Raw genomic sequence first — 24376 nt, forward strand, 5'->3', positions numbered from 1 at the left:
CCGCCCCTCGCCGTGCGCGGCTCTCCGGGACGGGTGTGCTGAGGCGGGACGAGCCCCCGCCGCCTCACGCTCTCCGCTGCCGGGTACGGAGCGGTCACCCCTCTGACGGGGCCAGCGCCCGGCCCGCTCCCGCCACAGCCGACGCCGCTGAGACGGAGGGCGGGGGCCGCCCGGGGAGCGGGACAAGCGCCCGCCTGGTGGCATCCCGTGGGGCCGGGGCTCAGCCCACCCTGCCCAGGCGCCGCGACCCGCGGGCGCCGCCGGGGCAGCGCTCACGGTACCGGCCCCGGCCGCAGGAGGCGGCGGGCCGAGCGCCCCCGGGGAGGGCCGGGCGGCGGCGCGCCTGGATGCCCGCCCGCCGCGGAGTGGAAGCGGGCGGGGAGAAGTTTCTCCCCTGCTCGCCCCGTCCCTCCCTCCACGCGCGCACACACTCGCACGCACACCCCTCCCCCCCCCCCCCCCGCCTTCGCAGCCGGCTGAGGGGCACTTCTGAAAATTATTTTCTTTCCACACCCAGTTCGCTTCTGACATCATTTCTGCAGGAGGGCGGGCGGGAGGCAGCCGCCGCCGCCGCCGCCGCCAGACGGTCGCAGCCCGCGCGGAGTGCTGCCCGCCGGCCCCGCGCCGCGCCCGCCCCGCGCCCGTGAGTAGCCTCGGCCGGGCGGGGGGCGCGGGGGTGAGCGGGGCGGGGGCCGGGGCCAGGACCGCCGCGGGGGAAGAGGGTGGCTTCGCCAGCCAGGGGAGGAAGAAACCGCAAAAAAAGGGGGAAAAAAATAAAATCGAGGGCTTTGTTTACTGCAAAACAAGCTTTATGTCGGCACGTCGGCGGCCGCTGTGCCGAGCCGTCTCCCGGGGCTGGCGGGCTCGCTCTAACGCCGGCCGGGGAGGGTGCCGCCGCCCCCGGGCGAGCCGCGGCCCCGGCACCGCTCCCTCGCCCCGGCCGCCCCGAGGCGCTCCGGCCGCGGGACCCGGGACCCGGGCACTCCGCTCGGCATCGGCGGGGCGGGACAGGGCGGGAAAACTGGGCTCATCGCAAGTGACTGAACGGCTGGGCCAAACCAGCAGAAAGTTCGCTGTCTCCACAGGATAGTTCTTTTTTTTTTTTTTTTTTTAATGTACTCTGAGTGGAGTTTGCGTATACTAGAGTAACGTTTGATTGTTTTTGGCAGCTGACCCCCCCCCAGTGGAAGGAAAATACACTTACATATAATTCAGTGCAGATTTTGGTTTATGAAGTTTTTGCCAGCGTTAAACGTTTTTCCACTGGAGTCAAACTACGGTTGTAATAAGCAAGTCTGTCTTTCTCACTGGTGGTTTTTTCTATCTGTAATGTCCAACTTACACCCGGGAAGTTATGTGCCAGATACCAGACAGGCAGCTTTCAGTAACGTGGGTTGCTTGTATTATTGAGTATTGAATTTTAGAGGTCAACTCCTTGTTTGGACATCTCTAGGAGGAATAGCGCACCACTGTCCTTTCCTCAGCAGACATACCCAGGGCTTGTTCCTACTCACAGAATGCTGCCACCAAGAAACCTGCAGTTGGCCTCTCTGTTAATTTCTTGGCAGAAATACTTTGTTCACATGGTGCAGGAAGGTCTTTTTTTTTCCCCAGCACCTGGGAATAATATGTAAATGATCAGTAATTATTGCAGTTGAGCGTCTTAGAAGTATCTTCTGACTTGATACAGGGCTGTGAAGAAACCCACCAAATAGCTGTAAAATACACACTAGATTTTCTTAGAGTTTTCTTTAGGAACTTTGGAAGTAAACAGCTGTGGTTGGCTAATCTCCATCAAAAAAGAAAAAGTAGCGCTTTCTCTTCACTTACTTTCAGACTCCGTATGTACAGTGCTGGTATGTTAACTATGTAAAATCAGCCTTCTTGCCTGCCTGAGCAGATATTTTTTCTGTCACATAAAATAGTCAGTAATGACTCTTCCATCCAGACCCGCTCTCTGATGTTGATTTTGAAGTCTTTGCTGTCCAGGCAGGGTAGGGTAGTTCAGGAAGAGAGCTGTGAGGCTGGATTGCCAGGACTGAACTGAGATGGCAGGTGGCTGCAGACATGGACAGGCAGGAAGCCACACAAGTGTTGGGGAGTACTGGGCATGAGTTTCAGTGAGGGGAGAAAGGTGAATTGCAGTTTACTGGAGAGTCCAGCTACTTTTTAGTAAGAGAGTGTGTGACAAATTAAATGCCATGCTAAGGAGTGCAGCTGGGGTATAGGTACAGCAGCTGGTAGAATCAAAGTGGGAGTGGAAACAAAGGTATATGGAAAACATGTTCACCAGAAGCTGATGTGAGTTTATTCAGTGTAAGACGTAAGGACTTGACCTTTGCTTCAAAGACATTGAAAGAAAGAACTCTTGCTATCCTCTGCATCCCTTTGTGAACTTGTAGAAGAAAGTTGGAGAACAGACTGTTGGGATACCTGGGGGAAGATTCATCCTCCATGCTGAATAAAGATGTGTACAGATTTTATCATGTTAGCTGCATAGCTGACATGGATGTTACCAGGTCAGCTGTCTGCCCAGCCAGGAAACCAGGAATTACTCTGCTGATAGCCAACATTAACTCAAGGTGAAATGCAGTAATACCATGAAAACTTTTAAGAGGTGATCAGTTTCTTGTTAGTATGCTCATTTGGGAAGGAAAATGGTCTGTTAATGTAATTTAAAATAAAAACAACATACTGTCAGTAGACAAGACACTACTGGTGTTGTATTCTGTATTTGTGGTCTCTGGAAACACTTCTATCATAAGCACCCGAACGGTGTTGATTATGCTGTGGATCTGCCAGTGAGGAAAAACAGTGTATTCTATTTGCTTACACAGATTTAAAACCTTGTTAGTAAAGGAAGTTGTTCAACAGACTGAGCAGGTCAAGACTGAAGGCTGCTGCAGCATCCTTCGACAAGGGTTCTGTCTCAGTTCTTGGATGTTGTAGTTATCGTTTCTGGCCAGCATTGCCTAAAAGAAATTAACATCTCTACCTTCATCTTATACCCGCTTTCTTCACCCCTTGATTTATTAGCATCTCTCACTTCACAGTTGCCTTGTATCTTTCTCTCACTTCCATTGTCATGGCTTTTCTTTTGGTGTCTTGTTTGTCTCAAGGTTGTTTCCCATCTTGGGTTTGACGTTCCTACAATGATTAGAAGAATGTCGTACTGATGAGTCCCATATGGATATTTAGAGGAGCAAGACCTTCCTCCACTTTTGCTAAGTATATTAGTCATAGTCTGTCTCCTTTCACAATGCTGTTTCCATGTCCATTTAAAAATGAGATGGATGGCGGCACAAGGAGACTCTTCCCTTTCCACCTCAGTGGTTTGTGTATATTTTGGTTTTCCACTTACACTTCATGTTCTATTTGTGTCTTGACCATCATGTAAGACATGACACCACCACATAAATCAGTACAAGAATGTGTTTAATTAAAGAGATAAGTGGGTCTCTGGGGACAAGACCTTTTATATTGCTAGCTGGCAGAAGATATACTTTCCAGATCCTACTGCCTTGTTTCTGTTGGAAGAAGACCCAGCAGAATGAGGCACTGTGTTATACAGGAACTAATAAGAAAGAGATTTACTCTGAAGTGTACCAAACACTTTGTATAAAATCCATGCGATACTTCAGCACAGCCAAATTTGAAAGTAGAAAGGAATGCACAGCTTTTATTGAAATCAGTTTGGTCTCAGAGGGAAGGCAAGGGAAACATAAGCACAGCACTAAGGAATTCCATTCATGGAGCTGTTCAATGTTTGTTAGGGTTTGTTTGTTTTTTGGATGCTCAAAGCAAACCAGTGATCTTTGCAGTGGGGTCTCAGTCTTTGCTGTTTGTGTTGAAAGCTTTACTACTTTAGAGAGAAGATAATTTTGTGAAATATATCTCAATATGTCAGGTGATGCTTATGACTTCATTAGGAAGATAAGCATCTTAATTTTTAGAAAATAGATCTTGCTGGGTGGGATTCAAGAGAAAGCCTGATGGCCTGAATTCATCCATCAAAGGAATTATTATTTCTTCACTGAATGGGGAAAATGTAATTACGCCTTTTTATTTTGCCTATGAAGTTTCATGGGCAGGTTTAATGATGGTATGTGCATGCCTGGTAAAGACTCATAATTTGGGTGTGACCTTAAAATACAACCCTCTGGCTGTGTAGAGATGTTCACAGGAGTCTGTAGGTGGGGCAGAAAGTGGACTGACTCAAACACCCCTTAGAGATGGCTATAGGATATATTTTTATGGTTTACTTCACTGATTCTTAAACACCACACTGTGTTTGGAATTGCACAGGCCACAAACAGCCAAGGTGGGCAGCATGAACACTCTCTCAGGTGTTTAATGCATGTGTTAAGTGTCCTGAAATAAATCAAAATTATGACCTTCTTCCAGGCAGAAAGTGACCTTCCAAAGTCCCCAGATACCCGTATTGAGATGCCTATGCTGATGGTGGTCTCTGCAGTCAGTCTGCAGACTCATCTGGTCTCTAAGGCTGACAGTTCTCAAGCCACGGAAACAATAGACCAGCCGCTTAGTTCAAAAGCAGAAACAAACCGAAGTCTAGAGACTGCAAGAAGAGTCTAATGTAGAGCTGAAGAGAGCTGGCTGAGCTTGCCTGTTTATCACGTGCCAGCATGCTTGACGGGGCCTTTACCTGGCACTGTGGCTAGTACGAAGAGCCGTGACTCTGCAGTGACCCAAGCACTATATGGGCAGCCAGCCTGGTCGAGGTGGAGCCGTAGGGTAGAGCAAAGTTGACGCAGGTGCTAGCAGGAGGTGACTGGGCTCTGTTTCCATAGAGCAGCCAGAGTGTAGAAGAGCAGTGCAACTAGTGTGCTCAACTGTGCAATGAAACAAGTGTTAGAAATCCTTCTACCTGAACTGGTAAAGTTCACATGGCAACCTTTAAGTTTTACCGTAATTGCACCAATTACAAATTAGAATGTAAAAATGACATTCTGAAGGTAGGCTGAGTATTAAATCCAATCATATGCTACAATATTGCTGTGAAACAAAATAGCAGTAGTTGTGGAAGAGTTTGCTCTTTATATTTTATAGCCAACTGTTGTACTGTCAATAGAGATGTATTTTCACACTCTTGATAGATGATGTGTAAACTCTGAAATAACTAAGACCAAAATTTCTCAATACAGAGCTAGTCAAAGCCAAACCAAAACAAGCAGTTTGAAAATTTTACAACAGTGAATGTAACATTTAATTGCTAGCAATTTCCATAGAGCATCTGCCAAAGTTAAAACAATATCAGCTTTCATTTCTAGCGAATTAAACGCGTTGCTTTCAATCTGGAAAGACAGGCCCTTTCTGCCTTTGTTTGTTGGTTAGTTAGGTGGAACAACATAAATCACTCGAGGTGTTCTCTTGTATCTGGAATAATCTCTGGATAAGCAGCAGAGTTTGTACTGTAGACTGTCTGTACAGTAGAGTCTGTAGTCAGTAGAGCTCAGGGTCTGAGATTTGATCTCAGAACTATATTAATGTCTAGAGTGTCTAGAGTTAATGCTGCAGGTGTGCTTTTTTTTTGCTTTTCATTGGATCAAACTGAGGACACATTTAATCTGTCAACCTGATGAAAAGGTCTGGTATTATACTTGGTCTGTCCCTCCCTGCCCTGCCATGGTATTGAACAGGGACAACCTTGACACCAAAATGTGGTCACACAGTGATTGAGCAGGGGTGAGGCCAGGCCACACCTCAGTTCAGTTATTTGCTTCAGAAGCAGGTTCCCAGGAGGCTTCTCATAGCTTGAATAGCTTATTGGTACACCCCCATGTCATTGTCCCAGCTCCATGAAACGGCTGTCTGATTCCCCGAGCCAGAGGCAGGGCTGTGCCAGCAGGCTGCACAGAGCTCTGTGGTTCCTGACCACTGCTCTTGAGTGTTGGGAGGCAATGGTAGCCCTTAGGTCACCCTCAGAAAAGGGGACAGGCCTCGCTCACTCCTTGTAGCTTTACTGCCCGCCTGAGAAATGAATCCTCCTTTAAAGCTGACTGTATGCCATCAGTCCCATGGTCGCCGCTTGTATTACTCCACTGTACAGATCAACAGTCGGCAATGCTCCCAGCATTAGCTGAAGTCTTTGAAAGACAGGAGAGAATTTAGCAGAGTGCCGAGGGCATGGGTATCATGCAAAAGCATGTTGCAAAACATACAGAGACCTCAAAGAAACTGTTGGGATAGCCTTCACAGGAGTGCAGAACTGGAGGGACCTCTCGGGTTACCAGGTCTACTGCCTTGCTAGCGCGATCACTGGATCACATAATCCCTTTTTGTGGAAGCAGGTCTTTTTTTCCCATGCTATGGTGATTGTAAGGTTGTTCCAGAACCTGACAGCTCTAAGAGTTATGATTTCCATCCTAAATGTGCTCACACCTGATTTATAGCCATTTATTTTCATCTTTAGGTTAAACAGTTCTTTTTCCTTCCATGTGTTTGCCTTGACCTGCAAGCAAGTATATCCCCAGTCTGTCTTCATCTTTGAAAATGAACAAGTCAGAACGAGAAGTTCTTGTCTTGTTTAGCTTAGGAAAACAAGGTTTTAGTACTTTTAGACCAGCTTGATTGTTAAGGTTTTAATGTATACCACAACTTTGTTTATACTGAAGTGGTATCATCTGGTGCACAACTTAAAGCAAACTGGCTGAACAGAGAGGATGCATTGAATGTCTGAAATGATGTGTGCTTATTTTCAATTTCTAAGCATACAATTAAGCTCTACCCATACATACTTCAAGTTACAAACATTTTGTAACGTGTTTTGCAGATGCCTCTGTGAAAGCTGAGAGAATACATTTACGTTTTGTAAGAAACCAGAAACTACAGTATAGAAGCAGTTCCTTCTTTCAAAGTACTGCTAGGTTTTCTCAAACAGTATGTGCCCTTTGAAAACTGATCTCTTGAACAGATTGCTTCCATGGGGTATTTTTTCATTAAAGACCAGTTTTTGTTGGTATTTTTCCAAAGGCATGTGACTCTCAGCATAAACTGAAGGTAGATGAGCAGACGGTGGAGGGCACAAGCAATGACTATGATGGGAGTTAGAGATGTAACCATTTCAGGTGTTATTTAGCAATAAGGCAGCCTACCTTACACCACTGTGGCTTGTGTTGGGATTTAGAAGCAGACATAGAACAGGTTAAATCTGAGATTATGATTATCTAGTGTAAAAGTACGGTTACAAGACAAAATGCTTTAGAGAAAAAGAAGAATATATAAAAGATTTACTTCTGCGGAAGATGCTAGTTTGTGCTGCTAGAGGAGGACAAACATTGTCTTTCTGCTGAACACACACCTCTAAAGAGCAGTTTTGAAAAGATGAAGGCTTAAAGACTATTATTGAAATATGCCTGTAGTTGAGGGTCTGTCGGTGTAGGTAGCTGGCTTCTGTACCTGCTAAATTGTCTTCTCAGCATATAGTGGCTGTTAAATTTCTCTTCCAGGTTTTGCTGGAGTATTTGAATACATCTACCTTGAATCTTTTAAGCTTGAAACTATTTTTTAGGATTTTCAGGTCAGACGTCACGAGGCTCATTTTCCCCGTAAGTGCCACTTCCCCACCCCGTGACAGGGCATTGTGTTCATGTTTTCCCATAGGTCCTGCCTGTTCTCTTCTGCTCAGTCTGCCCACAAAGGCTTCATGGCAGAGTGACTTCCCTCTGGAGTGCACACAGTAGGGCCATAGTGAAAGGAGTGGCAGGGCAAGTCTAAACCCAGCCTGAACTTGTTTGCAAATGAATGACTGACAAAGTTACAGAAGTGGCAGAAATGCTGGCATCCCTGGGTCAAAACTTTATTAAAAGCATTCCTAAGAAATTAGAAACATCAGCTTCTTTGGGTCTCAGTACTCAAAGCTAGCACTTTGCATTTTTGCTGCAATTTTTTTCTTGTTTTTGTTTGGAAACCTGTGGGATAGCAGGGTTATAATTTCCCAAACTTTGGAGTTCTGGCTTAATGGCATAGATCTGCTGAGGAAGACAGGGTGAGAAGGAATGGAGGAAGTCCAGGGAAGATCTGCCAGGCCTAACTGTAAGCATGGTCTGTTCTACTTTTGGTAACTAGGTAGGGTTTCTGAGGAGGAGCTAAGATTTAGTGTTTATGAAATAGATTCAGAAAGAGCTGAAAGGGTGCTTCAGTATCCCCTCACACATAGGTGATAGGTAGGCCAAGAACATGAGCTTATTCACTGTAAGTTTACTACTGTTCAGGCAGTCCCGCACAGTACCAATAGGATGGACAAACACCCAACCTCCGTAATAACAAAAGGCTTTATTAAGCTATAGGTGCACATTTATATTAGCCTTGGTGCACACAAAAAGCAGACCTCAGGGCTTTGGTTGCAAGGCAAGATTTTCTGAAAGAAGCTGGATAAAAACTAGGTCATACCATATCTTGTCTCCAAGCCCCTGTATTTCACTATCAAAATACAACAAGCTGACTGCTTTAATTGTGCTGGAGGTTGCTGGGTCTTAACACAGTCTGCTGCAAGGGCACCAACAAATCTAGATCTGGCAGAATGACCCTACTTTCATTTTCTTTCATTGAGTTAAAAAAGCGTAAACGTTGTAATTCAAATAGAGCTCTAGAAAATACTGTGAATTAATTTTTGCTGTATTGATTTTTTTTTTGCCTACATACAGTGATTGTGTGCAGGGAACATTGTTTCTTTTCCTTCTGATTTCCTTGCTTTGTGATGAAGGACTTCGAGAAGCAGCTGGAGGTGTAACTGAGAAGCTCTCTTCCTTCCACATAAAATAGGTAGCACAAAGAGCTACGGGCTTGAGTGTGTTCTCAATTAACCGATCGCTTGTAAGCAAAAAGAGCTGACAGTGTCTGTGCCATGTAGGGGCTCACAGGACAGTTAGCCCTCTTGATTCCAAGTCCAGTGTCAAGCAGGGGCCTGACATTTTATTTCTTGAAGAGCATACCTTGTTCTTTGTGCTTAGCTTTATACCAGGAAAAAACTGGGTGGGAGCCCGTCAGCTGCGTAGGCTGTTACTCTTATTTTGCACTTCCATCCCGGGTTCCCATTCAATATTGCAGAGGTCTAATCAGAGCCAACCAGCACTTCTTGGCGGTTTGCTAGCTGGCTAAAGAGATCACTGGTTGAAAGAGGATGTACTGTTTCTGTATTGACTGCTAGCTCTGTAATACCTGAGCATGAAAACAGGTCACAATTTGAATCTACACCTGAACATGAAGAATAGGTCGGGTAGGGTCCTGTTCTACAATATATTTGATTCCCTGACAACAAAGAATATGTGAGCTTAAATACAGAGACTTCCACATCTGTTGGTAGACCTATATTTTTAATTACTGAATTACACTTATAAATAAGACTTTAATAAAAGAGAAAACTCATTTTCTGTGTAGTTTGTACACCTGTGAGCTCTAACAGTAGCAGCTCACTTCATGTACCAGAGAGCTATCAATACGTTTTTCAGGGATTACTGGCAGTAAAACCTTTGCATGCTGTTTATAAATCTACATGCAATGTTAGCTTCAAGATTAACACTCCTGTCCTATGAAATGTTTAACGGCTGGTTCCTTAACGTAAGGCTCCCAAGTCATCATCTAAAATAGAACTAGATTGCTTTAGTTGCATTTTCTGTTCTTTTCCAATATGCATTGATGACACGGCAAAAAATAAGAAAGAAAGGTACAAGGATGTGCTCATCCTTCCCAGACTTCTTGCATGATAGAAGGATTCTTCTGTAGCTGACATGGAAAGGATCCAAATGTGTCACAGCTGGGGTATGTGCACAGCAACACACGGGTGCGCAGAAACACTGAGGACAGTGAGGACAGGCTGCTGCGCTGGGCACCTGTGTCGGGCCAGCCTTGCAGCTCAGGCCTGTGGCCAGGTTAACCCTGCAGCAACAAAAAATGACAGACTGATGATCCAATGGAAATTGCTCAAATGGTGGGTTAATGTACAGATACCACAGACTGTGGATAGGGTCAGAGCAATAGTCAGCTTGGAGAAAACATTGAAAGGGCAAAGTATAGAAAGAAAGTGTAAGAGTTTGGATATTATCATCTACCTCGTTTTAAGGACTATCACTCAGTAAATTATATCTTGTAATGTTGGTGTTCCCAACTATTAAACTAACTCAGGCAGAAGGAATAATGAAATTGGAGTAAGTTGTTTCAACTGGTATAATTATTCCCTTCGTGTTAAATTTCCTGATTTTCTTGTCCTTTATGTTGTTTGATATTTAGGCATTAGAGGATTGTTGAAATCCTCAAAGCTTTTGCTAGTTTGGGAGAAACTCTGCTGTCTCAACTTACTTCACTTTTGGTTCCCGTTCTGAGAATAACACAAGAAAAACAGAAACTTTCATATTTGATAAAAGAAAAAAAAAGGGAAAAAAAAGAAATAAAAAAGAAAAAGTTAACAGTATCACTCCGTTCCTTATAAACCAGGGAATTTTAGGCACGTTTAGAGACAATGGTACAGGGAAAACATGAGCCAACTCCTGAGTTCTCTGTCAGGAGACACCATGAGTTGTGGCACAAGAATGCTGAGCAAAACGAAGTGATTATCATGTAAATCCAAACATCTTATGATGCATCACAAGATGACAGACTTCTCATGCCACCAGTATACAAGCTTTTTCTTCTAACTTCACATATACAGACTTAATTACAGCACTGAGGGGCAGAAGAATTGATAATTAAGAAGGCTTGCTTTGATTCAGTTTTACACCAGTGACCTCAAGAAAGTTCAGCTGAATCGAATGCTTATTGATGGCCCAAAGACCTGCTGTTCTAGTTGCAATGAAAAATCTCAGTGCAGAACGCTGCAGGTATGGTAACTTGTTTAGCAGGATCCTCTGCCCCTTCTTTTGGGTGTGTCTTTTCAGCACACTAAATGCGGGTGACGAGCACACCTCCCGCCTTGGTCTGTACAGAGCAGGAGCTGTTCTGCGGTGTTTTCACCATGTTTCTAGGAGTATACACCAGGATTGTCTGTGTTGAGATTTTCTTCATACACGGACTCAGATGAAGATGATACAAAAACCTGACTTGATCTTAGAAAGTGAGGGCAGCAGACAACGTTGTAGGATAAGCTTTAGCTTTCTCAATGCAAATGAGCACAGGATAAACATTCTGTACTATGTACATGTTTCTCTGGTTGCAAACAGCAAGTATGCCCAAACGTGAGAAATATCCTGGCAGCAGAATTTAACCACATGGGAAGAAATGAAAGCATGGGTTGCGGAGATGACATCTGGACTGGAAAGTAGTGATAAACCTTCTGCTAAGAACTGTCAAAGACAGAGTTTTCGTTTTTGCTTGCTTGCTGTACTAAACAGCAGCAAAAATTCAAGTAGGCATGTTTCTTTGTACTGCTGGACGTTAAAGATGAACTTCATCTTAAAGATAATCTGGGGCTTTTTTTGGGGGGGGGAGTGGTGGAGTTTGACATAGGGAGGCAATCCAGTTTTGTAACGTGTTTGCTTACTACAATACAGAAATGTTGGGAACCCTGGACTGGATACTTTTTTTTACGGTGCAGTTCTGTGATTGTCGTACTGATTTATCTTGTACAAAGGTACTTGCCTCTGCACGTCTAGAAGATTATAGCAGAGGCCCTTCTTAGCCACCTCTTGTAAAGCACATCAGGCTCTCATAATGAAAGTGCAACTTACTGCTTCCCATAGTCTGCATTACTGAAAAGATTAAAGATAAGTGTGACTGCTGCATTTATCCTCCCTGTCCAAAATAAGGTAGCACTGGAGTATTACCCAGAAACAGTTCTTCTGCACTAATTGAAAAAAATCTTTGTTGTTAATATAACTGGCCTTCTGTTTTCAATGTGTTTTGTGTAAGCATCCTGCAGCTTAACAGCATTTGTGGGAAACCTTATTACCACACAAATCTGGATGTGTTCAGTAGGATTGTCATAGCTTAATCTTTCTGGATTCAGTGGCAGTCTGCACTTCTAACCCAGCTGTACCTGTACATTGCTGCCTTACAACATACTTTGTAAAGTGGTATTAAATGCTGAGGCTTGCAATTGAAGAATTCACGTTGACATCCAACGTCGTTCTTACTATAACCCCAAAATCTGTTTTTTATGTCACATGTAATGAGCTAAGTCAAATTTTATGTTCTCTTTTGCCAGAGCTATGCTGGAGATTAGTACAGGGATGTTCCTGAAATAGCTACAGATTGACAGACAGGAGAGCAGAGCTGGAAGGGGCCTCTGGAGGTCTCTAGTCCAGACTCCTGCTCCAAGCAGGGAGTTAGTTCAGGATGCCCTGGGCCTGCTTCAGTCAAGTTACGAAGATGTCCAAGAATGGAGATCCCACAGCTTCTTGGGCCCTGTTCCAGTACTTAATCATGCTCATTGAATATAATTAATACATTTTTCACAATTGGAATATTCCTTGTTGCAACTTGTGACTGTTGCCTCTAGTCTTTTCATCATGTACTTCTGAGAAGAGTGGCTCCATCATCTCTATTAGAAGACAACTACAGTGTGTCCAAAAAGCTTTTCTTTTGTGTGTGTGTGTGTGTGTCTGTGTGTGTGTAAAAACTATTAAAAGAATTGAAACCACTGTGGGGAATGATGAACAATATCTGTTGCATCATCGCAGTCTTCATCCATGCCTAAAGGCAGTGTACTTAAAAATCATAAACACCTTGACTTGAGATCATAGTGCGTATTACTTCAAATGATAGAAAGTAAAAAATTCCTTCTGCCCAGGAAGCTTTTTTTGATCCATACACATATTCTTACCTATAATCAAGAGACTAAAACAGAAGAGTTGAGCAATGGTTCATTTAAGAGCAAGACTCCTGTAAGAGCAGGAAACCTTTTCATAGCAGCATGTATTAGCACTGATAATAGGGCAGTGCTTCCAAAGCTGCAAAACAACAACGGAAAAAAATACTCCAGAATCCCCTATCACATCACACATAGATAGCAGAGTTTTACCTGAAGAGTCTGATCATTTCTATGCATCTTCTTAATATAGTTGTTTGCAGATTCTTGTTCAGTGCAATAGTACAAAGTACTAGATTCCCAAATTTATGTGATGTAAAAATGTATTTTCTGTTCTTATTAACAACCACTTTTAAGCAATATTTTCTTGTGGCTGCATAAATTAAATGTAAGAGATGATAGGATTTTAATCTAACCCAAATTGCTGGTTGTTCTGTTGAGCAGAATTAGTTCAGCCAGGTTAAACAGTAGCGCTAGCTTTTTTGTTCTTGCAGGTACCCTCCATTTTGAAAGAGCGAGGCAAAAGCCACTGCCAGGTGGCATGCTGTTGGTTTGGCAAGCTTCCGCAAGGGTTTCAGCCGCTGCTAAAAGAACCAGGAACAACTGTGAACCTGAAGAGAGCCCTTGAGAAACAGTTAATGGTGAATAAGAAACAAAGAGGACTACAGCTAGTATGCAGAATAGGATGTTACCAAAGTGTGTGGTTAGTAATAAATTATTAAAGTAAGAATTCTGAATATTAATGCAAACAGTGTTCTCAGAAATTCTCCGTGTGAAAACATAACTGTGTCCTTCCCTTGCTCATAGAGAGAGGAAAGGAGCTGCCTGCTGCTAGGAGAGGTACCCAGGCAGGCTGTCCTCAGAGGATCAGGGAAGGAAGAGCTTCTTGCTGAGGGAGTGGAAGGATCTTGAGTCTCCAAAATAAATTTTTAAATTCCCGCATTGTCTGGAGTGAAGGAGGACTGGTTGCTAGTAGTCCCCCCTGAGAGATGAAGTCCAGAATTTCTGCCTTGAGAGGGATGCAGCTACTGTAGGAGCTTCTGTGTCGTGGCTGGCTGCATCTTAGAAGAAGGGAGCTGCTTTTTGCTTCCTGCATGCATAGAGTTTAGCTGGAAGACCCTCCTCCTCTCATTGCTCCTTGCGCAGGCTGTGATGAACCAGAGACACTCCTTCTTGGTCTCCATGGGAAGAGCAAGTTGCTGGGAGTGATTGAAGTCCACAGATCTTTCTGTGCACTTCTGGGATCCCTGCTCAGGCATGACAGATTAGGCAACAAGTTCTTGTTGTCTTTTCCTGGTATTAATTACTTGGAATTGGTCTGTCTCCTTCCTTTCCCCCAGCGTATTTAATTCCCGTATCTGTGTATAGTTGTTGTAGCACTGTGTGCACAGAAGTTGTAGCAGCTCATGAAGGGAGGAGCCATTGCCAGCAAGTCGGGAGGAAGTATCTAACTATGGCTGTTACGAAGGTTCTTCAGAACAGTCCTGTCCTTTATTTTTTTGTAAAGACAAACCAAAAAGCTCTTTCAGTCAATCTTGGCTTTAGTTGGGTAAAACATAAAATGTCTTCTCCTCATCACCCATACATGTTTATCCATCCTGTTTGAAACACTTCTGTTTATGGCTGAAAGCAGTAAAACAAAAACATTCACTTGATTGAAGATTAAGTGGATTTTTCTGTACTGGCAAGTCTTGATTTTGCAAGATTGGTTTTCATTAGGTTACATTTTTCTGTCTCTATGATGCTTCATGTAATAAGATGAAATTGTATTCTTATTCTTAAAATAATACTGAGGACAATTTGATTCTCTCTCCTTATATGGCAGATGACTGTTGCATTATTGTCTGCTTAGATACCATCTGTGCAACAAATGAAACTCAGAAAAAAACCCAGCCACAGGACAAGAGAGTGCTGTGTGAAGACTGGTACATTTCACAATGAAAATATTTTGATGTGGCATTATACAAAACCACAAAATATCTTCTTTTCCTTTTTTCTTCCTTTCATTCAAGAAATGCTCGATAGAGAGCCATGAATGACATTTCTAGAAGCAGAACTAGATTCAGAGGATCCTGAATCATACAGCAGAATTGGGTCTTTGGAGGAAATTACCACTTCTCTTCTTTGTTGTGGCTGAGAAGGCAAAGTTTAACAGTGAGAAAATGGGAAGGAATAAGCACTTGAGTAGCTGCTTTCCTTATTTTAGGATTTGACTTAGCTTTCCCATACAGTCATTCCAATGAGATACAGATGTAAGGTCATCTGATCAATTTTCATTTTCTCAAAAGCGCTTTAATACTGTTTGGCTTTGTGCTTGTTATAATGCTGTACTGCAGTGAAACGCTGTACTGTGGTGTAGATGCAAAGGATTAGTCTGGAACTTCTAGTCTCTATTCAGTGTGTTTATATGCTGTCTGTTATCTTTTTGTTAAAGTTTTGCAGAGTAATTGTATTTTGGCCTGATGAGAATGTCAGTGGAACCGCTTTAAAAATGCTGTCAAAGTAGTCCTTTTATTTGGTTAAATTCTCCATGTGGGTCGTGATTCTAGTAAATGGCAGTAGGGGAGAGAGGGTTAGACATGAAAAAAATCATGGAAGTCTTAAAAAACTCGTAACTGCCTTTTCTTCTGCATATTTGCTGCGTTACGTGAATAGGATCATTTGACATAAGAGAATGTGTCCAAAGCAAAGGAAGTGGAGAAACAGGCATTGATGTACTGATGAGTGATAACATGCGGATAATGCTACAGAATGGTACACATTAAATGCAAAGAAAATATCTGCAAGACTGCAGATTCCTTATAGAATATAACATATATTAATTGGCAAGCATTTTTACACAAGAAGAAGAAAAAGATAATAGACATACCAAGCAATTGTACATTTCTATGTAGTAGTAACAGTAGTTTTCCCTAACCTATTTGTTATGTGCCCACAGATTTCCTGGGGATTGCAGTTCAAATAAAGTTTGTGGTTCCTTTGTACATAAGAATTTATTTTTTTTCATTTGAGGAGTGAAATGGTAATAAATGGGTTAGATAAGGTATGAAGATAATAGGTAGACTAGAGAGAGTATTAAGTGACTGAACATAAAATAACTAACTGGATTATTACATGACTAATGGGTTTATTCAACCCTACCAGTCAGAGCAATACATTGGAGAAAATGGTAGCCCTAAGTCAGTCATCAATGGATAAAACTTGTAACTATATGAGCAAAGAACAACCTGTATGCGACGTAAGGTACAAGGTAGCTGTTACTAAATCTAGGAGGTGGTTCTTGATGCACTTAATTTTGTTCTACAAGCATCCTTTTGGAATCTGCGTTTCTTCCTACTCTGAAGCGTGGTTGAAACAAGACCTTACTATAGCCAGTGGAAGTTGTAGCATCACATGCAAATGAGGCTGTAATTTGAAAAGTACTTCTCTAAAAGTCAACATGAAGGAGTTTTCTATCCTTGCTGGAGAAGCACACAGAAAGAAGCTTCTCTGTGTGCTTACTCACTGCAGCCATCCCACTGGCAGGTTGCAAAATGCACCTCTTGGCTTCATTTCAAGTTGTGATTCATTTTAACACCAGTGATGCTAGTTACGTATCACATATAACAAACAGAAAGCTGTTATGCTGATGTACAGCCTGATTAAGTGAAATCTTTTCTCTCTGGAGAAAGAACGCGTGCTGTGGACTCAAACTGCATACGATGTTCCTGACTCTAACAGCACCTCGCTCTGAAATACACTCACGCTGACCTTGACTACTCACAGCCACAGTGAAATAGCATAATGACAGGTTGGTCCGTTGACAGCTTTTAAAGACTGTTCATATATGCTCTTATTTTTAACAGATTTATCTCAGACTAAAGCCTCCACCGATCAAGGATGTTGATTCTTCTGGCTTTCATTATTGTGTTTCACATAACCTCAGCAGCACTGCTGTTCATCTCAACTATTGACAATGTAAGTGTCATTTCTTCTCTTGTTCTCTCAAACACACAGGTGTTTCTTTGCTTCATAAAAATGAAGTTATTCTTCTCCAGTTGTCTTCAACTAGCTTATTGAAAGCGTGTAACTTTGTTAGGCACACTGGTCTTCTTACACCTTTTTGTAACAAAAATGCCTTGAATATGCATGTTGCTGGTATACATGGATAAGACTATACAAGTACATGCCATACGTTTGTGTGATGTCATGTTACAAGCCCATGTTATGCAGCTAATCTTCTCCCCTGTGAGATACTTGGCCAGGGAGTATATTTACAAATACTACCATGCTTGCAGGGTGGAGCTATGGGACTTGGTTCAGCTAGATACGAGGGAAAGGCGGGGGGTGGAATCTATCGCCCTTTTGTGTCAAGTACATGAAGTCAAATAGCTCCTGATTAATGTGTGGGGATAATTTCCGTCAAGGTATGCTTTGCCTTAGAAGTGGTTGTCCAAGATGCCCAATTAAATCATGAAAGAGACACTGTGAATTTATCTGTTTCCATACAGTTGAAGCAGTTTCAGCACTTAGTTTTAGAATAATTTATGTTGCATTCTTTTCAAATTTCCTTTTTATTTTTGTGACCAGAAAGAATTTACCTTCCAATATTTACGTCTAGCTCTTAACTGAATTCTCCTCTTTCCAAATCAGCCCGCTCTCCTGATTGGTACTCTTAACTGTGCACTGGAGTCTTTCTATCTCTAAGAGGTTCGGTGTATGTACAGGCTTTTAGGATTAACAAAATTGTCTGCTGACAATACTTTATAGTACTCAGTGAAGCTGGTTTGAATCCCATCGTCTTTTCCAAGACTATGCTCCAAGTGAAATAATGTATTACCCACAACTTTTTATTGCAAAATTGTACAAACTCAGATGTTATCTTTCAGTCAGCTGGTTGATTTGTTCCATTGAAGTAGGTCATTAATTGAGCACTAAAGCAGGTTGTCTTGCCCTGCTCCTCTGAATATTTAGAAAGCTAGGACAGTGGACAAAGCAACTGATTCTTAGTTCTGATCTGCTACATACAAATCAAATTATTATAGAAATAAAACCCCATGCACTCTGCTTTGTGTTATTAGCTACTTTTAAACAATTACGAACTTAAACTGTGTAACCATCTTCTATTAGATTTTATCATCTTCAGGGGCTTTTTATAGTCATGAAAATAACTCTGAAAGGATTAGATAGTGCTCAGAGCTGAAAAATAATATATTGAACTTGGACTGCAAAATCCAAATGAATGGCATCCTGAGAAAGTAATGCTTTTTCTCAAAACACAGTGTTACTATTACATATATGCCTACTATCATACTATATTATAGTTTTTATTGCAGTATTGTTTGCAAAGCTGCACAGTAAGCTGTGAGGTTTCTGGAGTGTCTATTTAAGCAGTAGATGCTACCAGGAGTCATATTTAAATGTCGTATTTTTCCAACTCCAGTCAAAACAAGGGCCTGGGTAGCTATCGGAACGGGAATGGGTTTCCTGAGGAAATGCCACTTGTGTGGAGTGCTTGGCATTTCCCAGGCTACCGTAAAAATCTGTTCAGTCACTGTAGTACCATTTTGCATTAAATGTTAAAACATCATAATAGAAATACCCCAGGAGGGTCTTAGTTTGTTGCTAGCCACTTCCAGTCAGATGCCACAGTGTACATACTGCATTTGCACATTGACAGCACAGCCACATTAAGTTGAGATTAATTCAGTTCAGTGTCAGGAACCAGAAAATTTATAAAGGGCTTCTGTTTCATAGATGTATACCCTGCTATTTCATGCGAATTAAAAAATGCTGTGCCTTTAAAGAGTTGTGCATTCTAAACAGGGTCTGGATGAACAAAGCAGGTCTTGTCTAGGTATCTTAAGGAGTGAGCAGTCACTGACTATCCAAAATCTGCGCCCAAACAGTGGAAAATCCCTTGTGCTTTGGGATGTTCAAGATTGCCATCTATTCCCTTTTCTACTTTACACAGGTCTAAAATGAAAATGACGTGTGAATAATGATATACCCTTTGTTCCAAAATGCCGTTACATCTCAAATTTAGTTTGAGTGGTTAAGTAGCAAAAATGAACAGAAATTTGTTCCAGCTGATGTCTCTGATCAGGAGACACTTGGACAACTAAGGAGTTTTGTGGTGGGTTGTTGTGGGGTTTTTTTTGGTTTGGTTTTTTTTTCCCTGTAAGAGCCCTTTACTTTTATTTTGCAGGCCTGGTGGGTAGGAAATAATTTTTCTACAGATGTCTGGAGAATGTGTGCCACAAATACTAGCACCTGTATGGCCATTAACGATCAATTCAGAGGTGAGTCTCTCTCCATGCCTATTTCTCAGTTTCTTTAGCAGGAGATCTGGTGAAATGGCTACGAAATTTGCACGGGCAATTTGTTCAAAAATCTGCATGCTCTAACTACTCAGGTCTTCTAAAAACTTTAATACTGGCTTTTCATTTTGGAAAAGCAAACTGTTCCAACAGTTTCTGTAAGACAAAAACAGAGGGAACTGTCAGGTGCACTTGAAAGCCCAGTGCAAGAGAGTAAATACAAACAACTAACACTGAGTGCTGAAGAGTTCTTAAAAAATTAGATCGGGTAAAAACAGTGAAGTCATCTGAAAGTGTGGCTGAAGTAACAGAATTTGCCTCAGAATTGAACTTTGACTTTCAAAGAAGAACCTAAGAATACTGGCTGCGTACAGGAATGGGGGAAAAAGCGGAAGACAGTCAGAACACAAGCTGGAGTTTTAACAGAGAGGACGTAATATCCAGCACAGCTTAATATCCTGCTTTACAAAAAATAAAAAAATTCTCAAATGTTACATTTACTTTATTTCTACACTTTCAACCTTTGTTTACATTAAAGAGGTAGATGATTTGAAGAGCCATGTACCCATAAAGTAACTTTGCTTTCCAAGCATCAAGTTGGCTTAGGGCATATCTATGCCACAGTGAGATGATCCGTTATGCACAGGCACATCTAAGCTAACGTGAATTTAACGAATTTGCATTTGATGTCTGTATTACTATGCATTCATTGAAATTAGGTACCCGAACTAGCTAGATTATAAGTAGCTCAGGTACTTCTGCTGTGCACAGACCTACTAACTTCAGCGTAGCCACGCTAGAGGAGAGGTGCCACGAGGAGCTTATCTGTGTAGCTAAGCTTGGTTGCAGCAAAGTTACACAAAGTGGCTACATGTAGTTACAAATCTATTGGTTACTTTAGCTCCTAGTTATAGGGAAGTAATTGAGAGGATGAAAAACCTGAGTCAAAGGAGTCTTTTGTGCTGAGTGTGGATGTCCTGTCCGGTTACATCTTACCGGATAGAGCTGTCTCCAGGTCTGGTGGGAGGCTCGGGTCTGCATCTGCAAGCCGTTTGGGACACCCGGCAGTTTCGCTGTGCTTGTAGTACATTGATGGGAGCAAAGGATGTGGTGTGGGAGAAACAGTCTCTTCAGGATTTTTATTCAGTTTTATGAAAAGCTCTTAAAAGTCCTTAAGCCACTTGCTGTATTAATACCAAGGAAGCAGAGAAGAACCACCCTAGGCAGTGCATGCACAATTGGTTTGCTGTATCTGCTGAACTCCTGCTTACAGAACATCGCTCTGCCCCTCTACTCATTGCAGGAGTAGGCAAAGAGAGAAACTATTTTTAATCAAGGCTGCTTTTGTTTTTGCAGAATATCAATCAATTCAGGCTGTTCAGGCCACCATGATCCTATCTACTATTTTCTGTTGTGTGGCATTTCTGGTTTTCATTCTTCAACTCTTCCGTCTAAAGCAAGGAGAAAGATTTGTGTTAACCTCTATTATCCAGCTCCTGTCATGTGAGTGATTTTTCAACACTTGTGACTTTAATGATGTTTACATGAACGTAGGAAAGGAAAGGGGAAAAAGGTTTCAAAAAGAATGAGCTGCATGAGAAATCTGTAGGGCTCTTGAGGCCACAGCTTTTCCTTCATATTTGTTTGAGCAGCGAACTGCTCCATTCTGTACGATTTAGGCAGTTAAAACATGGATGACATCACTGCTCAGAATAAAGTCATTTAAACTTTGAAGGGAAAGAATCTGAGATTCTGAACTTCTTGAACAAATTAAATAACTCTGTAATTGTTACAGCCAGGTACTCCCTTAATTTTTTGTTAGTCTTTAAAACTACCCAGATGTTTAGAATCATTCTGTGTTCACTGCAAATGACATAAATACACAACAGCACTTCAAATTTAATCCATGCCAAACAAACTGAAAATGTGTCCTGAAATGCTCCCAGTTTAGTTGAGGATGGAAAACAAGTGTCTGCAAAAAAGGACATTGCTGGAAGCAGCTGACAGAAGAGAGACAATGACTAGCTGTTACGCATGTTGGTAATATTTTAAGATGCTAAACTTTACTATTTTCTTCCTCCTCCAGGTCTGTGTGTTATGATTGCAGCTTCCATTTATACAGATAGGCACGAAGAACTACACAAGAGCAATGAATATAGCATTGAAGTTTCTGAAGGCCAATATGGCTATTCCTTCGTCTTAGCCTGGATTGCATTTGCCTTTACTCTGATCAGTGGTGTTATGTACCTAGTATTAAGGAAGCGTAAATAAATGTCAGCAGCTAGTTATTTCTGTCACTGCAGTACAAAACCAAATTCCAGTAACCATTTTGTATATAATCATTTACATGGTTTTGTAGTAAAGGTATTGTTTCTCTAAAAATGTACTGTGTTCTTGATATGAAACAGAATTAAAAAAAATGGCAGGTTTAATGGAATGTCTGGCACCCACAGGTCAGGGGTCTGAGCAGGACAGAGCCAAGGTGTTTCTCTTACTTATTTCATCATCATAAATGGTTTTCCCTTTACTAGACATTAACAGTTTGTTCCTGGCCTCTAGCAGATTACAAATAAAGCCCGTGCAAATTAATTTGTAAGCAATATGCTAACCATCTTCCTGGACCGGATGTATCCCTTTGGAATGGGTTAAATATAGGGGGAGTGACAACTGAGGCCCAGATCACGGTGAAAAAGCAAACAACTGTAAAAGCCCAAAGCTGCACCCAGTGTGTCTGTTCTGGCAGAGGACTAGCGTTCTGCTATTTATCATGTGCAGTAAGTGTCATCAAGCTTTTATTAAAACCACTTGCCTTGCAAAAGTAAACAACTCCTTTTTCTACTCCAGCAAATGATTCTCTTGATTCTCTTTCACATTTAATTTAAGCATACAGAGCCTTTGGCGGGAGAATTTATCAGCAAATTTACTGCACAACTTGGGACCGGAATAGTCTGAGCAGTAAGAAATACTCCACTCAAGTCCTATATCCCTTTATTTTTACATTGTGCATATTCTTTCTGGAAGGAAGAAAAGGGGAAAGAAAAGCATCACCTTGCCTACATCTGCAAATTTCTAAGCAAATTAGTGATCAAGCAATGCCAAATTTAGGTTTTTACAGCCAAACTCAACATGTTTATTACACTGGGCTTTTATTATGTAGTGATTGATTTCATGGCTAATATATCATTTACAAAAGCCTTCCCTGAGTCCGCCCATTAGGTAATTGGCCTTTAAAAAATTCATTCTAAATTCCTTTGTGGATTTTACTTGAACTAAACACTCCTACTAAATAAATCAGAGTGCAATTACTATGCTTATGAATTCCAGGATAGTTTTTCAGGATAAAATGACTTGGTGATTTTTATTTTTCAATAATTTTGTGAGATAAATCTGTACTGTAATACCAGGCTTAACTGCTCAGCAGTGTAATCCTGGCTTTGGCTGATGGTGATTTTGGAGTTGGGAGGTCAGTGTGCAGAATGAATGAAGTGGCTTTTTCTGGTTAGTCACAGCTTTGATGCTTAAATATAGATTTGACTTTGTAAAAGCACTAACCATTTATTTATTTCAGTATATTCACTACAGCTGGCCCAATACACAGGCAATAAAAAAGTAAATAGGTTTTGAATGAGGTCTTACACTTAATGTAGAACAAATTCGTTATTAGAAAGTAGTGTAGCTCTACCAAAGTCGATACTTACTGCATTATACCTCAGCTGATGGTCTGACCCATTCCTTCAGATAATTCATCCTTGATTTCTCACAAAGTAAAAGTTCAGGTGCATAACTTTATAGGAACTGTCTCCAACGTGAGTAATAGGTCGTACAGTTCCATCTCCATTCCTTGAACATCCTAAAATGCTTTGGCATGTACTACTTGTCTTTTGGGAGCAAAGAAAGCCCAACAAGACTTAAGAAATTAGATGAGTAAGCAGGACAACACATTAAAAGTAATAATAATAGTAAAAACCTCAAATCAGTCTGAGCAAAATGCATTCTCACTGGTCTAGCATGATGCTAGTATTTTGTCAGGTTTTTCTCCTCTTAGTGGGAATGTTCTGAATTTCAAGAATTATTACCCTACTTTTTAAAAAAAGTGTTTCTACAGTTTGCTGAATACATTTCAGATTCAAAACCTGAATTTTGCTAGCAAGCAGAATTTGTCTTAAATAAGCAGATGCAGGTTTAAGGTTGAAACTAGATAGACTATAAGCTAGGCATTTTGCTAGTTTTATTCAAACATGAAATAGTAAGGGAAATTTGTAAGCAAATAGGGATTAAAACTATCTTATATCTAGAAGACAGTCCTGTAAAATTGTAAGTTAAGCTGTTATGCCACTGACTTGAAGAGATGTTTCTTCAGTTTCTTGCCTTGGTAACGCTCAGGTCATTTATAGAGCAAATATTTAAAGTAAAGATGTATATATACATGAACACACAGCTTAATTCCACAGTAAAAGCTGTGTCCCTTTAATTAAAAGTGAAAAGCACACACACCACGGCGTACAAACAGCAGCATACGCATGATGCCACATAAAACAGAACAGATGGGAATATTCTGCATACCAAGAAAACAAATACCAAACCAGTTTTAACTAGAGACAGGACAACCATATTTTAGGATATTCTTTCTACCTGATATGCCTTTAAAATATACCATTTTCTATGCTCTATATATTCTGAAACTGTACATGAAAATAAAGTTAAAACAAATTCTTGTACTGTAATAGCAAGCTTGATACATTTAGCAACCTGACCTTGTCTTTAAGCTTGGGATATATTTACACAATGTTGGATGAGAAATAGTTGAGTATTTGTGTGAACAGGTAAAATTAAATTCTTCCTGCCTGTACTAGAACCACAAGCTGGTTATTTTTGTCCTTTGTTGAAGACCTTCCAGGGTAAGCAGAGAAAATATTAGTGTATTGAACATTTAAGTGTATGGTGTCAAAAGGATAGCTACTGAGTGATGCAAGATCCACAGATGCTCTGATAAGTAGTTTACTTGTGAGGGTATTTTTTTCATCATTTGCAGAAAGAGCTGTGTATTTAAGATTAGGTTGGGTGCCTTGACCACGTGAGAAAATAATGTTAGAAACAGGCCAGCTACTTCTGTATCTGCTCCGGTCCAAGCTTCAGGTTTGCACCGAGATGGTAACAACACAGATGGGTTTGTACAGATTGATCCAAAACAACCCCCCCAACTCCCCAGAAACAAGTTCCCAAACCCATAAAACTTCTGCCTTCTAGTCATAGTGAACAAAAGGGAAAAGTCCAAACTATTAAAATATTCACTATCAATCAGCTGTGAATCTACCTT

At 41.4% G+C, this 24376-nt stretch overlaps 1 protein-coding gene across 2 annotated transcripts; it reads left to right on the top strand.

Moving 5' to 3' along the window:
* The first annotated feature begins 579 nt into the window (after nt 1-579).
* On the top strand, nt 580-23914 carry EMP2 (epithelial membrane protein 2). 2 transcript variants are annotated; one of them, XM_050906268.1, is made up of 5 exons: nt 580-643; nt 16606-16717; nt 18948-19041; nt 20416-20562; nt 21146-23914. In XM_050906268.1, exons 2-5 carry the CDS (start codon nt 16640-16642, stop codon nt 21328-21330), a joined length of 504 nt encoding a protein of 167 aa, XP_050762225.1. In that variant the 5' UTR covers nt 580-643; nt 16606-16639; the 3' UTR covers nt 21331-23914. The 2 variants fall into 2 exon arrangements, with proteins under 2 accessions (XP_050762225.1, XP_050762226.1); XM_050906269.1 differs by lacking the exon at nt 580-643 and adding an exon at nt 13355-13463.
* Nucleotides 23915-24376: the final 462 nt, after the last annotated feature.

Source organism: Gymnogyps californianus, chromosome 15, assembly GCF_018139145.2.
Source record: "Gymnogyps californianus isolate 813 chromosome 15, ASM1813914v2, whole genome shotgun sequence".
Lineage (NCBI taxonomy): Eukaryota > Metazoa > Chordata > Aves > Accipitriformes > Cathartidae > Gymnogyps > Gymnogyps californianus.

What these genes read in the sequence shown, in the direction of transcription:
- EMP2 (XM_050906268.1), top strand. Translation starts at nt 16,640, where the DNA reads ATGTTGATTCTTCTGGCTTTCATTATTGTGTTTCACATAACCTCAGCA. An exon ending in TCATCTCAACTATTGACAAT is followed by an intron (nt 16,718 to 18,947) that starts GTAAGTGTCATT and finishes TTTATTTTGCAG; the next exon opens with GCCTGGTGGGTAGGAAATAA. An exon ending in CATTAACGATCAATTCAGAG is followed by an intron (nt 19,042 to 20,415) that starts GTGAGTCTCTCT and finishes TTGTTTTTGCAG; the next exon opens with AATATCAATCAATTCAGGCT.